This window comes from Cydia splendana, chromosome 21 (genome assembly GCF_910591565.1).
Source record: "Cydia splendana chromosome 21, ilCydSple1.2, whole genome shotgun sequence".
Lineage (NCBI taxonomy): Eukaryota > Metazoa > Arthropoda > Insecta > Lepidoptera > Tortricidae > Cydia > Cydia splendana.
Genome location: NC_085980.1, coordinates 9,717,301 through 9,734,707, shown reverse-complemented (window position 1 = coordinate 9,734,707; position 17,407 = coordinate 9,717,301). Strand labels below are relative to the sequence as shown.

General features: G+C 40.3%; 1 protein-coding gene across 1 annotated transcript in view; it reads left to right on the top strand.

Annotated features, from left to right (window-relative positions):
• LOC134801364 (uncharacterized) overlaps nt 1-16,814 on the top strand; it is a 32,146-nt gene extending 15,332 nt beyond the window's left edge. The window contains exons 11-21 of the mRNA XM_063773903.1: nt 3,414-3,566; nt 7,825-7,914; nt 8,966-9,076; nt 9,649-9,834; nt 10,219-10,419; nt 10,920-10,972; nt 11,107-11,161; nt 12,144-12,333; nt 12,742-12,890; nt 13,335-13,514; nt 16,360-16,814. Of these exons, the coding sequence (XP_063629973.1) occupies nt 3,414-3,566; nt 7,825-7,914; nt 8,966-9,076; nt 9,649-9,834; nt 10,219-10,419; nt 10,920-10,972; nt 11,107-11,161; nt 12,144-12,333; nt 12,742-12,890; nt 13,335-13,514; nt 16,360-16,514 (1,523 nt within the window). The 3' untranslated portion in view covers nt 16,515-16,814. The remainder of the gene's footprint in view (nt 1-3,413; nt 3,567-7,824; nt 7,915-8,965; nt 9,077-9,648; nt 9,835-10,218; nt 10,420-10,919; nt 10,973-11,106; nt 11,162-12,143; nt 12,334-12,741; nt 12,891-13,334; nt 13,515-16,359) is intronic.
• The last annotated feature ends 593 nt before the right edge of the window (nt 16,815-17,407 follow it).

Below are 17,407 nucleotides of genomic sequence, written 5' to 3'. Positions count from 1 at the left end.
TTTCAACTGTCTAGCTATCACGGTTCGTGAGATACAGCCTGGTGACAGACGGACGGACGGACGGACGGACGGACGGACGGACAGCGAAGTCTTAGTAATAGGGTCCCGTTTTACCCTTTGGGTACGGAACCCTAAAAATGTACTACTGTCTATCAAATTGCGTTTTTTTATATCGAAAAAATTTCGCGCTCGCTTCGCTCGCGTTTTCAATAACTTTCTAAGATATGATAAGGGGTCATCCATTAATTACGTCACACGTTTAGGGGGAGGGAGGGGGTCAAGAAAATGTGACATATTGTGACATGGGGGAGGGGGGAGACACAAACTTTGTGACGTCACTTTAACTTCATCAGTAACCGAATTTTTTTTTTTTTTTTTTTTATTCGCTGTACATTTAAATAACAAGTTTTTAAAACGATAATCGTTTTTATTCTTTTAATTTTCTTTCCTAAGCAGTTTTGGGTTATAAAATTACTAATATTTATATCGTCAAAAATATTTTGATAAAATATTAATAATACTTAGGTACTTACTTAATTCGATTTGGCGATTTCGTAGAAAAAATGTGACGTCACACTAGGGGGGAGGGGTTTGCCAAATGTGACCAAATGTGACAAGGGGGGGGGAGGGGTCAAAAAACCTAGAAATTCGTGTGACGTAATTAATGGATGACCCCTAAAGGTGACATTCGGGTGGCGATTGCAGCAGCATTAGGTACTCTGTTACAACGTTACTGCTGCGGCACTGTCAATTTTCGTGATAAAATGATGTGACTGACTTCCGTACTAAAAGTAAAATGTACAACTGTCTATCAAATTGCGTTTTTTTATATCGAAAAATTTTCGCGCTCGCTTCGCTCGCGTTTTCAATAACTTTCTAAGATATGATAAAGGTGATATTTGGGTGGCGCCTGCAGCAGCATTAGGTACTCTGTTGCAACGTTACTGCTGCGGCACTGTCAATTTTCGTGATAAAATGATGTGACTGATTTCCATTCTCAGCTGAAATGCAGCAATGAACGTCACTCAATATACCAAAAAAATTCAATGTAATCTTGATGACCCTAGGGAGAGGGGGCACCATGGTCTAGAAATACTTAGGGCATCAAAATATCTTAATCCGGCCGACTGGTCGTTTGCGGAGTCAAACGATTTGGGACTCGCATTTTATATGCCTTCCCGAAAAAAATCGAATCATTCACGAAAGTTTCGCAACGCATTGAGGTTACAAGGGGCACGTGGTCTTCCTCAGGAGTCTGAAGAAGACCACGGTGAGTGGCGCTCTAGCCAGGCAGGCCGCTTCGCTTTCGCCCGCGCGCGTATACCTTACTGTATCGTCCGATATTCACCTACTACTCTGTCGTTTAAATCCTTAGAGAATATGACCAACGGAGACGCCAATTTTCGGTACAAAATAGTCTGGCGTTTTTTGCGGTGGAGGGGCACATCAAATGTGTACCTACGTAACGTAACCACTCCGTTTGGTTATATTCTCTAAGTTTAAATCACATGTAAAATTTGAATAAGGGCGAATAAAACTATTGATTTTTGAGTGTAGTTTTATTTAGTGGTACCTAATTGTAAAATATTTTATCTGGACTTCAGTCCTCTAGCATATCCATCTGTCAACTTTACTTCAAGTTCCGCCTCCAGGGGAGAGGGAGAGAAATTAGGATTAGAAATTAGCCGCTTACTCACACAGACCGAATTACACGCGGGCGGAGCCGCGGGCACAGCTAGTCATTTAATATACTGTTTTTTTGAAGGAAGGAGCTTGTTTTGTTTGATTATACATTTTTCAACTATTTTATCTACACTGGAGAGAATGGATATTGGTCGATAATTTGAGTATACTTTACGGTCACCCTTTTTATGGATTGGACGTACTAGAGATTCTTTTAACTTATTAGGGTATTTATGTTGAGCAACTGATACATTAATTAATTTGGCTATGACTGGACTTACTTTATCTACGATTAGCTTCAGGTCAGACATGCGTACAAGATCGCTTCCCGGCGCTTTATTTTTATCTATTAGATTAATTACACGTTTAACGTCTTTGCTATGCACGGGTTGCCATCTCATACACACGTCCGTCCTGTTAACATATTTGTTTCTGTCTAACCATATATCGTTACATGTATGCTTAATTTGCTCTATCTCGTTTGTAAAGGTAAATACAAACTTATTACAAATGTCTCTAATAGTGTTACCTTGGTCTACCATATTACTAAAGACGGAGCTGTCTAATGAGATTTTATTATTTCCTAACAAACTGTTTATTTTCTCCCATATTATCTTAATATTTTTATTACAATCTAATATACTTTGTTTATCGTATTCATTTTTACACTTCTTAGTTGCTTTATTACACTTATTTCTATATTTAGTATAATCAAGTCTTTTCAACATATTCTTTGGATCATTACACCAAACTACGAACAATCTATCCCGTTTTGAGATCATTGTTTTCAAGTTATCATTTATCCAGTTCTTATTATCTCTAATATTATTTACGTCTTTGGTCGGTTGTATTTTATAACATGCATCATAAATATTTTTAAACATAACAGTAAAGCTTTCATATAATTTAATTGGACATTGTATATTTAACAAGTCTTCAAAATTAGTTTCTAATAACTTTTCTCTTACTAGACGATTATCGAGTACGCGCCTAGTAACAGCGGGCGTTAGCGTATTCTCGGGCAATGAATTCCAAATTCAAACCGGTGTTCCTACCTACGGCTCAAGCATGCATTTCTAAGTTGAAATTCATGTTTCAGTAAAAATACATTACCTACATTTAAATATGTATTAGGTTAAATGTCAATTGCTAACAAAGATACCTACATGTTTACTATTTCCAGTTCCAGCTGAATATCATTACCTATACGTAGATTAGATGCGACATACAATTAATTATACACAGTGTTTTTATTGAATTCCGTTAACTTTGGCGTAGGGCTAAGTACATTTAAAGAAACTAAATGGCGTAGTTAAGAGTCCCCAGCAAGCTCGGCCGAATTTCACCTTCCCATAAAAACAGAGTTCCGTTCTCATTTTAAAACTACGTGTTGGATTGTAATGAAACTTTGCACATACAATGACATGAGGTATATCTAGTCCTGTAATTTTTTAGTATATATATTTTTATTTAATATTAGTGCATACAAACTTAATACCTAGAAACAAAATAATACCATAAGTAAAACATAGTAAAATAACTAACCTAAAAACTTAAAAACTAAATCTAAAAATAAATAAAACTAATCTAAAAATAAATAATTACAGTCCTGTAATTAGTTTATATAGTTCCAGTTTATAAAACAAACGAAATCAAGTTTTAGTATGAAATAATTAAACGCTGCTTTCTATCGTGGTTGTTTCTTTAATAAAAGGTTATTTTGTTTTCAGGAAAACCTTATGCATATATGGTTGTGAAAACCATGCTGGTCCATTTGGTGCGTAAGTACCGAGTCTCGGCTGACTACAGTAAGGTGAAACTGAAGTTTGATCTGGTACTCAAGTACGTGGAGGGACAACACATTTCGTTACAACTGAGGGAATAAAGAGGGAGAAATGCCATTAATACGTAATAAAATATAGTTGTTTTAAAGAATGTATTTTATTTCCTGATAGCTGATGCAAGGCTCGGAAAAACGCCTGTCATTTTGAAAACTTAACACATTCACTGCCCCCGACGCACATGTGCGTCCACCGTCATACAAGTTTGTTCCTAGGCCACGCCCCCAGGCAGTGAATGCGGTAACCCTGTTTCGTATAACAGAGACTTCCTTATACCAATGTCAACGATTAAATGTGACGCTATCTATGAAAAGGGACCTTATTTTCGATGGCGCTTACGCCATTATTATCGATGCTCCGATACAAAAATAATGCCGCGCGACGCAGTCGATAATAAGGTCCCTTTTCATAGATAATGCCCGAAATATGCCCCGCAATGACGCCCGTAGACTATGAACGAACATTTTCGACTCATAAACTGGTCCTAAATTATGGTTATGTCACGTTATGTTTTCAAAATGACAAGCGTTTTTCCGAGCCTTGCTGATAAGAAAAATTAAGAGTATATTTAATATTATCTACTTACCATTTTATTTAATTTTACCCTCGAATTATTAGCGAATGGATTGAGCGCCAAAATAGTGAAACAGGTCACTTTTAACCCTTGGTCAACTATTTACTTACCTACTGAATACTTAGTTACCTAATCAATATTTAACTCCAACTTCAGACATAAGAAGATTAAGTACCTATTTACCTATTCTGAAACGTAAAAAATAGGTAAGTAAGTACATAATATTTTAAGCAGTATCAGTATATGACGTTAAAACTCTAAGAATATATTTTGTGCGAGCACGACACACGGACGCCAGGATACAACTGATACAAGTGGTCCGAGAATACGTTAATAAAAATGTTTTAGGAATAGTGTTCGTACTTGTACGTATTTTTGGGCCGCCTATATCAGTGCGTCGCGCTCGCATTAAATAAATATAAGAGTTCCTAATACATAATATACCTATATTATTATTATTTTCTTAACCCTAACATATCTTACGTCGATAACGATATCCCTCCTTGAATGTATCAAGTAACGTACTATTTTTATTTGTAAACACCTTGGTCCTTTTACGACGGAGCGACACAGTCACTTTCACTTTTACGAGTATCAGTTTGCGAAATATTATATTTAGAACCAGTAAATCCGTGCAAAACAACGAAGGGTCAAGTTTAAAAAAGTAATTGGTTTGTTTACCTTCATTTTGTCCAATTTTAGGGTTCCGTATTAAAACTTAGTACTGGGTGACATTTAATTAATACAGTCGTGTTTTAACCAAATGGCAATAACTGGTGACCGAAGAGCTGGTGGCTACCTCGCACCTGGCACAAGTTCGCACAACGTATCAGCATTGCGATACAGCGAGGAAATGCCGCCAGCATCCTTGGTACAATGCCTCAAGGGCCTATTTAAAATTTAAGCTAGTTATTAATTTCGTTTAGTAGTACCTACCACTGTATATATCTTTGTACGTAATGATTTTTTCTCCATGGCAATATGAGGTTTATTTTATCGGAGTTTGTTTTTGTACTCACTTGGGTACACTTAGGTTATGGCATTTGATTCGATTTTCTACTGTAACCCTACCTACCAGCATTAGAAAAATGGTGGGCTGCCAAAACTGAGTGAGGGCGCTAATGGGTATTAGATATAGTCTTACAAAAAAGAGTAGAAATTAAAAAGAGGCAATACTGTACTGTCGTCCCGTTTTCCTAGATTGATTTGAAAGGCACGACACTACAGTATTGCCACTTTTTAATTTCTACTCTTTTTTGTCAGACTAATATGTGTTAGCGTCCTGAATTGTGATTATTTAGAACAAGATTAAGAAACGCCGATTCCGAATTAGCAATTAGCTATGGTTTAGATATTGTTTTGATACGACCTTGACGATAATTGTTAGGTATCTCATGTGCATCAATAAATCGCTCGCGATCGGGATACCTAATGACACGACTTTCACTGCATTTAATTAAAAATACAGATAGGTATAGTCTGTCCGTTTTTCTAAGATCAAGTAGGTACGCCATAGTAATAGTATGGCGAATTTGATCTTAGAAATTGGACAGGCTATATATAGGTACGCCACGATTGAATTGAGTTTAAGTAAATTTTAGCGAGATATTCGTCATAAAAAAGTTAATCCAGTTTTTTTTTATTATCTACGGAACCCTTCATGTGCATTCCAATATATTGTATACCTATATTTATATTTCGATTCATATAAAAAATGATCTCGGTAAACTTTATCCAGGCCAAGCTCAGTTATAATAATGTCGCCCGCAGCGGTACTTGTGATTCTCCTTACGTCCTGTCTAGTAGCTTTGTTCTATGTAAGTTTAATTCATTCATTTCATTCATTCATTATACCTTTCGCGTCGATTGATGGTAACTATGACAGTTTCTTTTTGGAGTAGATGCCACGTAAAATTTTAGAAGTTTTGCACATGAACTTATTGAGAAATGTAAGTAATAAGTAAGAGGTAGGTAATAGTAGGTATATGGAACTGCTGACGAAGATAATAAAATTATGGCTTCTAAGGCCGTTTTGTGAAGTTCGGGCTTTTAAGGGTTCCGTTTCTAAATGTCAAAGTGCGGTTACTAGGTCAAGAGGAGGTTGAACTTTTATTTTATTTATTTACATACAGTGAAAAAAAATACTGATAAAGGAAAACGTAAACAAAACACAAAATCAAGTGTTTAGTTAGTTGCATGAAATAATTGAAAGTCGAAACGCTCGGTGCGCGAGTTAAACGAACTCGCACTTGACCGGTTTTTTGTTAAAGATTACATAAGTATGTAGTGTTTGTTATTCGATATGTATTTAACCGTATAAATAATAGGTTTTGCAGAAAAAAAGGAGAAGATATTTGGAGTTAGCCAACGCACCGCCAAGATTTAATGGCTACCTGCCAGTCGTCGGGCATTTCTTTAAGCTTATAGGAGGAAGAGATCGTAAGTTACTTATTTAAATCTATGTAATATAAATCCATACCAACTAATATTATAAAGGCGAAAGTGTATCTGTCTGTTTGTCTGTCTGTCTGTCTGTCTGTCTGTTACCTTCACGCTTAAGCCGCTGAACCGATTTAGTTGAAATTTGGTATAGAGATAGTTTGAGTCCCGGGGAAGGACATAGGATAGTTTTTATGTCGGAAATCATCCCTGAAGAGAGTACAAAGGGGGTGGAATTGAAAGAGTTAATGAATCCTAATAATTGAAGTAAGCAATGCGCGAATTAAACTATTGCTATTAGCATTATCCAGGCTCTATACCTACTTTAGCTGCTGTCACTAACTCCATGCAGACGAAGTCGCGGGCAAAAGCTAGTACATATATAATAATTATAGTTGTGTTAATTTCTGTGCATGATGATCGCTTTTACAAGATTTTATTTAGTTTTAAGGTTGACTCACGCTAGACCGGGCCGGAGCCGAGGCGTCTGACATGCCATTTTCTATGACGGCTAATCGGTTATCACGTGGTGCTTTCCATAGTTTTCTATGCCGTGCCGGAAGCTCCGGCCCGGCCTCGCCCCGGTCTAGCGTGATTCAACTTTTATAGTTGTGTTAATTTCTGTGCACGATGATCGCTTTTACGTGATTTTATTTAGTTTTACGTACCTCTCCCTTTGTCTATCTGTCTGTAATCAAATCTTACAAGTTAAATTTGACTCACTTCCCGGTCTCCGGATGAACTTGAAAATTTGTATAGGTATACATATATTATGTGTGTAAGTCGGGTGACAATGCAATATTATGGTACCATCGAGCTGATTTGGTGATGGAGAAAGGAGGTGGCCATCGGAACTCTGTGATAAAACAACGGAACCTAATTGTGTTTGGGGTTAGAACTGTCTCGATGAGTATTTAGTTGCCTGTGGAAAGAAAGGGTCTCTATTGTTTTGTCCGCATTTTCGTTAGTCATAATTTTGTTTGGTTCAGAAACGCGTAACTTTTCAGGATTGCCATAAAACAAACCTAACCTAGCCTATCTATAGGATAACCTTACGAAAATCCTGAAAAGTTAACGGTTTCATATTTAAGGCCTAATGATACCTAATATGACAAACCATACATTATGACTTAAAACTTTATGTCAAACAAAGGGACTCCGGAAAGAAAAGCACTGTCAGCTTTAAAAAACTTGTACCAACAATTATTTATTGCAAACTTATAATTAACTATCATCTACTTAGTACATATAAACTACATACGTAGTCATATAAATATATAATTCCAGGGTTCTGGGAGAATGGCAAGGAAGTCAGCGAGGCCGCTGAAAAGGCCGGAGGCGTCATTACTCTGTGGGCTGGCCCCAGGGTCATATTCGGTAATCACTTACTTACTTTTAAGGTCAATGTGGAGAGGTGTTACTCTGACGACTCTGTCTCTCGTATTTCGTCAGGTGACAAGCAAAACTCACTCATTACTAAAAATATGGTTGTCTGTAAAGTCGGTTTACGGACGATAATTTTGCGTGATAACGTCATAAGAAAACATTACCATTACATTACGTAACGTTACCATGGAGATCTGTACACAACTTTACCATGGAGATCTGTCCACAACGTGACACTTTTTTGTGCATACTACCGGTGTTCATCGATTTATAAGACGTTATCACGTCAAAAAAAAAATTAAACAGAAATCAACCTTATTTAGGTGTTAATATGGTTCACTATGGCTATTAACTTGTGGTAGTAATTAGTGAGTTTTGTTTGTCACCCTGACGATTTGTATACGTACCGTACGTCGCTCAGACATAGTCCTATAGGGAGAGCTTCACTCCTGCTCTACCGACTTCTGTAACGCAAGAGTTAAGCGACGAAAGAGCTTGTAGGCGGTCTTCCCTTATAGACGGTCTTCTCCACATTAACTTTAAACCTTTATGTTGATAATGTAATTTTTAAGCCGCTTACGACGGTTTGGTCGCGTGGTACAGTCACCTGCAATAATATGTTACTCTTCAAAGGCCGCAAAAATATGTGACACGGTCTTATGGCTCTTCAAATGAGATCGTCTCAGATATTTTTGCGGCCTTCATTGTGTAACATATTATTGCAGGTGACTGTACAGCTTGCGATTGCGACAGTTTCATTGTTTGGTATGGTTTCTCTATAGCAGCGGTCGGCAACAAGCGGCCCGCGGGCCGCATGCGGCCCGCGAACCTTTCACTTGCGGCTCGCGAGCCTCCCTGGCTATTTTGTATGTTATATTGACAAACGACGATGTCTGATAAAGTCACAAATATTAACAAAATGCGGCCCGCGTCAACTTCGTTAACTACTATGTGGCCCTTGGCTGCTAAAAGGTTGCCGACCGCTGCTCTATAGTAATAATAACTCAATTATTTTAAATACCTACCTCCGCTTTTATTTCAGCTATCAACGATCCAGACGACGCCTTTACCGTGCTAAATTCGTGTTTGGAGAAAAGTTACTACTATAGACTGGGTTCCAGCTGGGTTGGCTACGGATTGCTTACTTCTAATGGTAATCATTTAGAAAAATATACTCGGATTGTTGTTCCGTTCTATCTAGCATTGAACGTCTGACGAAGAGAGCGAATCCGTATTTGACACTGACATATTCGCTAGCGACCGCGTAACTCACAATACATCTCCCTCGTACCTACTGACATTGGTACGAACGAGATGCGTTTGACTTGACGCAGTCACTAGCGTTTAAGTCCGCATAAAACTCATGGTGAAGGTATTTGTCAACTCGTACCATTTATTCGCACGAAGTTATTTACTTAATCTTCCCTAACACCAAAGAGAATTCAGTATAGAGGTGTATTTGTCATAGTACATTTTGTAGTCACAGTAAATTTACTGCCATCTTTCGACACAGGATTAAAAAACTTTTAGAACGCCAGAGGATTGGTGCAGTGCAAGGTGCAAGTGGGCCTTGATAGATGATAAGAGTATATTTGATATAATATAATTTAATCTTATCTATTAGACTGAATTGTTTTTTTTTTTAAGAGTATCTCAAAGACGTAGGTTTAGGAGTAAATAAATCTTTTGATTTCGAGAATTTAATCAGCTTATTTTATTCCTAAGTGCCGACATGGAAACGTCACAGAAAGCTGATGAACCCGACCTTCAGCCAGCATGTGCTGGATGGGTTCCTGGATGTCTTCAACCGACAGGCGGCGATACTAGCGCAGGACATGGAACCGAAGGCCGGGAAAGGAGAGTTCATTCCTATGGAGTATATTACGGAGAGGACCCTTGAGGCTGTCTGTCGTAAGTGTACCTAGTCCTTGCGTTGATGCTCCAGGGGGCCATGACCTATTAGGGCACCAGTTTCTTCCGTACTATGTTCCACCATCCATTCCGGTTATTGACAGTATGAATCGCTTCGGCAACTTTAATGTTAAGTATCGCCTTCCTAGTCGGTCAGAGACCCTACGAAGTTGCAGGTACTAGGTTCGAATCCTGGTATGGGAATGCTACGTGACCCATTTTTTCCCCGATTCCTGCGGTCTTGATCATGACAAACGGACTGAATTCAAGTTCAGAAACTTTTAGATTTGACACCTATTTGATATTTTGAAAACTTTCAGAAACCCAATGACTTAATTGTCATTGAGATTTGTATTTTGCGTTGATGATTTTTATCAATTACAGAAACCGTCATCGGCATCTCCCTGGACGACCGGTCAGTTATCAACAAGGAATACAAGAGTGCGATTGAAGACGGCTTATACGTCATCGCTGAGCGGCTGGCCAGCTTTTGGCTCCAACCCGAAATCTGCTACCGGTTCTCTGGACTCCGAAAAATCATGGACAAAGCTATGGTTCGCGTCCATAACATGTCAAGAACCGTAAGTGGCTTAAATAAATACCTATGATATTATCCTTCAGGACCTCTAGCCGCCCATAGTAATCATCAACATCAGCCTACTCTCGTCCACCGCTGAACATAGGCCTCTCCTATTGCACGCCATTGAGCACGATTTGCGGCAACTCTGATCCAGCTCTTGCCAGCCGTCCTGCGAAGGTCATCGCTCCATCTAGTCTGAGGGCGTCCTACGCTACGTTTGCCGATGCGCGGTCTCCACTCGAGAACTCGTCTACCCCAACGGTTATCGGTTCTACGGCTAATATCACCGGCCCACTGCCACTTCAGCTTGCTAATCCGGTGGGCTATATCGACGACTTTAGTTCTCCGCCCAAAGACGTCTAAAAAAGCCTACCGGTCCATTGTATTTTGAATGTCTTTACCCGACAAATCAAAGTTGCATTTGTCCTGGCAAGTTTTCGTTTGTGCGTGGCTATAGTAGGTTATCAATACATGCAAGTAAGAAATATTGTGTCGATGGCTGCAGAACAACCAGTCAAGTCATTGATCGCAACATTTAACCAGATGGCTGAACGTCGTGTAGTCATTTAGTTAAATACGGAATTGGGGAACGGCCTAGGCGTTCAATTAGCTAGCTAAATTAACCAAATGGCTGCGACATAAGTGAAAATTCATGAAATGAATTCTCTTCAATCTAATTTCACTTGTTTTAGATGCTAAACAAGCGAAGATCTGAAAGACTGGAAGCTAGGCATGCCAGTACAACACGTAAGTAAAACCTTTTCACCAAATAATGAGTAATATAGTCTGTCAAACAACTTTGTCAGTAGAAAAAGTAATTATTTGGGGTATTATCTATGAAAAGGGACCTTATTGTCGATGGCGCTTACGCCGCACAGCGTCGCGCGGCATTTCATTTCATTTACCTATTCTATTCTTAAACAATACAATCATTGTGTCAGAAATCAATCACATTAAATACATTTTATAAATACCAACAATAAACCACTTTATGTATACTAATACTAAATAACAATTATAAATACCTTATGATAGGATCTATCATATATTTCCTCAATACTATATGAGCATCTAGTTAATAAGAACGACTTCAAGTTACGCTTAAATAAAAACCAGTCCGTAATGACTTTTAGGTCAGTAGGGAGCTTATTAAATAGAGTGACTGCCTGATATCTTGCGTAATGTTTAGCTTTGGAATGAAGCTGTGCTTTATGTTTTTTGTCCTTGTGGCTAGGCGAGACTTCTTCAACTGTACAAACTATAGCAACGTCTTTCACAAACTGGGTAAGAAGAATGAGGACGTACAAGCTGGGATCCGTGAGAATACCCTGTTTATGAAAATACTCTCTACATGGACCCAGAGTAGGAATGTTTACCATTGCTCGAAATGCTCTTTTCTGGGCAATCAAGGCTCCGTTTATATTATATAAAAAACTATTTCCCCAAAACCTTATGCTATACCGCAATCTTGACTCTACTACTAGGGCATAATAAACAATTTTGAGTTGATCTAGATCTAACACATCTCTGAGGCTTCTAAGGGCATAACAAGCAGAATGGATCGAATTGGTCCATAGTCACATCAAGTTTGTATTTATGTCGGAGCATCGTTAATAATGGCGTAAGCGCCATCGACAATAAGGTCACATTTAGGATATGTACCTACCCTTTTAACATGTCCTAACTAAACAATTGCCCTAGCCGTTTCCTATGCGCGTCTTTTTGACAGCAAGCCGTTTCATCGCATTCCTGGACCTTCTGTTGGACCTGACAGAAGACGGGTCGTTCACCGACGAGCAGATTCAGGAGGAGCTGGACACGCTCATCGCAGCAGGATACGACACCTCGTCACGAGCGCTGCTGTCCACTCTGGTGCTCGTTGGCACGTATCAGGAGGTGCAGGAGAAAATGTATCAGGAGTAAGTCTTTTTCTTCTTCTTCTTTGTCGTTATACTCTTTGCAGAGTATCGTGGTCAACTGCTGACATCAGGCACAGATGTTACTTGGCGTACGATTTATCTCTATTCTCCACTCCACGGTTGGCGGTCATTCTGGCAAATGCGTTCAGGGGTCCTTTAGGTCAGTCCATCGCATGGGCGATGTTTTACGCGGTCTTGTTCTGTTTGCTCTACCTTACACCACCACACGCTTTATGGAGTCATTCTTTCGGCTCGAGACGTGACCGAAGAAACTGAGTATGCGGGTCTTTAAGTATTTCTATCTTACCGGTTCTTGCTTACTATTGCCTTGTTTCTTTCTGTTTACTTAGTTAGAGCGGCCAATTACTATGGAGGGGCCAATAACTATACCAGTCTTTTCTTTTTCAGGATAATGTCAGTCCTTGGCTCCAGTGTGGATTTGGTCAAAGAAGACATGCCGAGACTGGTGTACACGGAGGCGGTGATCAAGGAGGTGCTCCGGCTTAGCCCGGTGGCTCCTTTCGTCGCCCGGGAGGTCGAGAAGGAGGTTAAACTGAGTAAGAAGTTTATTGAGCGTTCACCAGACACCCGTCTTACCATCAAGTGAAGTTTGTATTAGCACCCTTACGCTCAGGCAGCTAGCACCCATACCGGCCATACCTACGTAACAAGCTTACACGCGCGTTACATTTTCCTACATTTGGTTTTTATGCGATCACATGCGCGTTACTTTTCCCTACATTTGGTATATACGAGCTGAATTTGGTAGGTATATACTGAAACCGCCCTAAATCATTGGTGGGCATTGCAAGTTTTTGTCATAGGGTGTTCGTAGTCTTTCTTCTAAAGCACTCTAAAGTAATAAACGAATTTCAAATGTTAAGCTGGCGACCTTTAATATCACGTGTAGGCTCGTTTGAAAAAATACGATTAAATTACCTTGACTTTGAAATTCAAATGGAACTTCAGCTTGTGGTAGTAAAAAATAATAATGATTTCAGAAAATTACACCATCCCAGCTGGGAGCGAATGCGCCGTGACGTTCTGGGGTATTCACCGGCTGCCGATCTGGGGCCCGGATCGCCTCGAATTCAGGCCAGAGCGGTGGCTGGACCCCTTCACTCTGCCGCAGAGCCCTAGCGCTTTCTGCGGATTTAGCCTTGGCAGGAGGAACTGCATAGGTTAGTCAATTATGCTGATGATAAAGATATTCAAAGAGCTATTCATATCTAAATTGATAGAAAATGCGGGTTGAAGTTCTGGGGCCCTTTCTGGAGCCCGAACCACCTGGCCACAGTAGTAAATAGATCGAGCCATTAATAGGCCTTCTACGGCTTCACCCTTTGGAGGAGATGATGAGAGAGATATGAGTTGAGGATTACTGTCATCGATGGTGATGGTTGCACTCCTATCTTCTATTGAATTGTTCGTCAATCTCGCACCTGAGGTAAACACTTTAAAAAATGAAAACCACGATCACAGACGCTAAAAGCGCGACCACGGCGGCAGCGTAGGTGAAAACTAAAGGTCGGATCGCTGTTACTCGCACCCACCTATGGCCGCTTGCCGCTGCCGCCGCCACGCGAAGTCTTGGCCGAGCCGTAAGGTCAGCTGGAACAGCTGGTGAAGAAACGAAGACTGAACGCTGACTGTACATTCGGCAATACTATTCGTATAGCACTTTTGCATACAAACTTCTATGCAGGGGTGGGGAGGGAAGGGGGGTCACTTTTCTCTGCACCTGACTGTACGTTGAGCAGATCAGCTCTGCATATTTATGGTAGTTTTATTCTCTTGTGCATTAAGCATTGTGCATGCTCGGGAATGGGATGTTAGTCTGACAAAAAAAGAGTAGAAATCAAAAAGCGTCAATACTGTAGTGTCGTCCCGTTTTCTTATAAAGGGTGATCAATCCAAATGGGTCAGTATGGAGAAGTCAGAAACTATAAGAGATAGCGAAATCTGTTCTTAGGAACCATGGCGTCGATTTTAGATTTAATAATAATGGCATTCAATTTTTTTTTTAAATCTATCATACATAACCGGGATTCTAACCTGGTCAATATTCTTTATGTAATCGTGTGTAGTATTTGTTTGTATGGCAACTTTTAAACGATGCGTGATAGGTGGGGGTGCTTGACCAAATATCATAGAGGGCCCCGAGACAAAACAAACTACATTCAAAAAATTCAAAATGGCCGACTTTTTTTTTTAATTATTTCAAGTTGGTCCGAGCGCGCTGAGATTTGGCATGCGGTGAGCCTGGGAGCCCAAAATTACCATGTCAAAAAATTTTTTTGGAAAAATCCAAAATGGCGGCGGATACGGGCAAAGTCAAATTTCCAAGTAGGTTAAGCGAGCCCGAAGGGCGAACTTCAGGCCGGGAGGCCGAAGGCCGACCCCGGCGGAGGGCCGAAGGCCCGGAGCCTCCACCCCGACTCCCAAAACGCGACTCCCAATAGGAAAAGTGTTGGGTCGTGTTTAAGCTCCAACTTCCCCCTCTCGTGTGACGCTTCAGGCCTTCGGCCCTACGCGGAGCTCGGTCTTCGGCCTTCGCAAGCCTCGATGTTTCGCCGTCGGGCATTAGGCCCGCCGGCTTCGCTCATCAAGACAGTTGACTTGGTATAACACTTGGAAGCACCGCATTCACGCAGCTCGGCCTTCGGCCTCGCGTTTTGGGAGTCGGGGTGGAGGCTCCAGGCCTTCGGCCTTCCGCCGGGGTCGGCCTTCGGCCTCCCGGCCTAAAGCTCGCCCTTCGGGCTCGCTTAACCTACTTGGGAGTTTGGCTTTGCCCGTGTCTGCCGCCATTTCGGGTTCTTCCAAAAATTTTTTTTGACATGGTAATCTTGGGCCCCCAGGCTCACCGCATGCCAAATCTCAGCGCGCTCGGACCAACTTGAAAAAATAAAAAAAAGTCGGCCATTTTGATTTTTTTTAATGTAGTTTGTTTTGTCTCGGGGCTCTCTATGGTATTTGGTCGAGCACCCCCCACCTATCACGCATCGTTTAAAAGTCGCCATACAAACAAACAACAAGAATATTGACCAGGCGGCTTAGCACGGTCGCGTTTTTATCCCTTGTCACCATAACTGTCACGTTCTAACAAGTATGTAAGTGCGAAAGGGACGCGCATAGTGATAGTCGATAAAAATGGAACCGTGCTGAGCCCGCAGGTTCGAATCCCGGTTATGTATGATAGATTTAAAAAAAAATTGAATGCCATTATTATTAAATCTAAAGTCGAAGCCATGGTTCCTAAGAACAGATTTCGCTATCTCTCATAGTTTCTGACTTCTCCATACTGACCCATTTGGATTGATCACCCTGTATATGTCGGCGGCCGATCGTAAGATCAGGCAGATCGTAATGTTCCTGTGTAATGTTTTTGACGATAGTCACATTAAACCAGTGTATAGGTAGGATAGGTTCGTTAGGTTGCTTCAGATGCCCGAAGGGCAAACTGCCCAGAAATAGGAGCCCCGCGTAGCGGGGCTCCGTCGACTTAGGGAGCGAGTCAAAGATTTTCACCGTTTCACGTTATGCCTAGGAATTTCACGATATGCCTGATCTTACGATCGGCCGCCGACATATAGATTGATTTGAAACGGACGACATTACAGTATTGACGCAGACTACATAATAACTAGCTTTTGCCCGCGACTTCGGCTGCGTGGAATTAGTGACAGCAGCTAAAGTACGTATAGCGCCTGGATAAAGCAATCATTCAATTCGCGCATTGCTTACTTCAATTATTAAGGCAATTCATTAACTCTTTCAAGTCCACCCCCCTTTACACTCTCTTCAGGGATGATTTCCGATATAAAAACTATCCTACGTCCTTCCCCGGGACTCAAACTATCTTTATACCAAATTTCAACTAAATCAGTTCAGCGGCTTAACAAGTAATGTAACGGCTTCAGAGGTAACAGACAGACAGGCAGACAGGCAGACAGACAGACAGACAGACAGACACACTTTTGCCTTAATAATATTAAGTATGGATATAGGCTGAATTATTATTTTCAGGAAAGACCTACGCACTGATGTCAATGAAGACCGCATTGGTGCACCTGATACGGAAGTACCGAATCACGGCCGACCACAGCAAAGTGAAGCTCAAGTACGCTGTGCTACTCGAGTACGCGGCCGGGCACGAAATCTCTTTGGAATTGAGAGAGTAAGAAAGGGACATCACTATGTCTGTCTTTCTCGTGTTCATTTTTAGGGGTAGCATTTCAGAATAGAGTATTTGACTGTATTTAAAATAAACTATTTTACACCATGCATGAAATAAAGCACCAGAAGATTAATAGAGAAACGTAGACAGCAGTTATTTTTAGACACAATTTCTATTTTAAAACCCGTATAAAGCTATAAAGAGTAGGTAATTTGATCGTGACGTCACATGCTAGTGTTTCATATTAATTCCATAGTAGCAAAATCGTTTTGACAGTTCCAAAAAAGAAACTGATTTGACTAGTAGTCAACGCCATTAAAACGTAATTTTCATTCTAAGTTTACATTAGTACACCAGCCGGTACCTTATTTTATCTATGATGAAAGTTTTAAGTATTTTTTTCATTTAGGTACATAAGTCGTTTACAATAATTATAATCACAGGTTTAGACAGGTAGATTGATGAAATAAAGTTTTTTTTTATTGAAATGGTTTTACTTTATATCAAAATAAATATTTTATCTTAAATAACTTATTTATAACATAATTATTTTACATAGACTTCTACGCTTTGGGCAGGCGCACTATCTGTCCTAGTTTGAACGCTCTATCTCTGTGAGCCGATAACTGTGAAGGAACGAAAGCGGTTCGCGAATGATGCGATATAATGCGTACCAAATAATAATTAGGTACCTACTCGACGGTCCTTAATAATATGATTTAGTAAACGAACTAGAATAATAGAAGTCTGATTGGACCTCAAAAATGATCCAACGTGCATTGTGACGCGAGCGACTCTATGTATAGTTTGTAGCTTTATAATAGACTCGACGGCTAATCCTCTGTCTATTGTTAAGTTTATACTACGCTGCGCGCAGCTCGACAACGTCATAGGGAC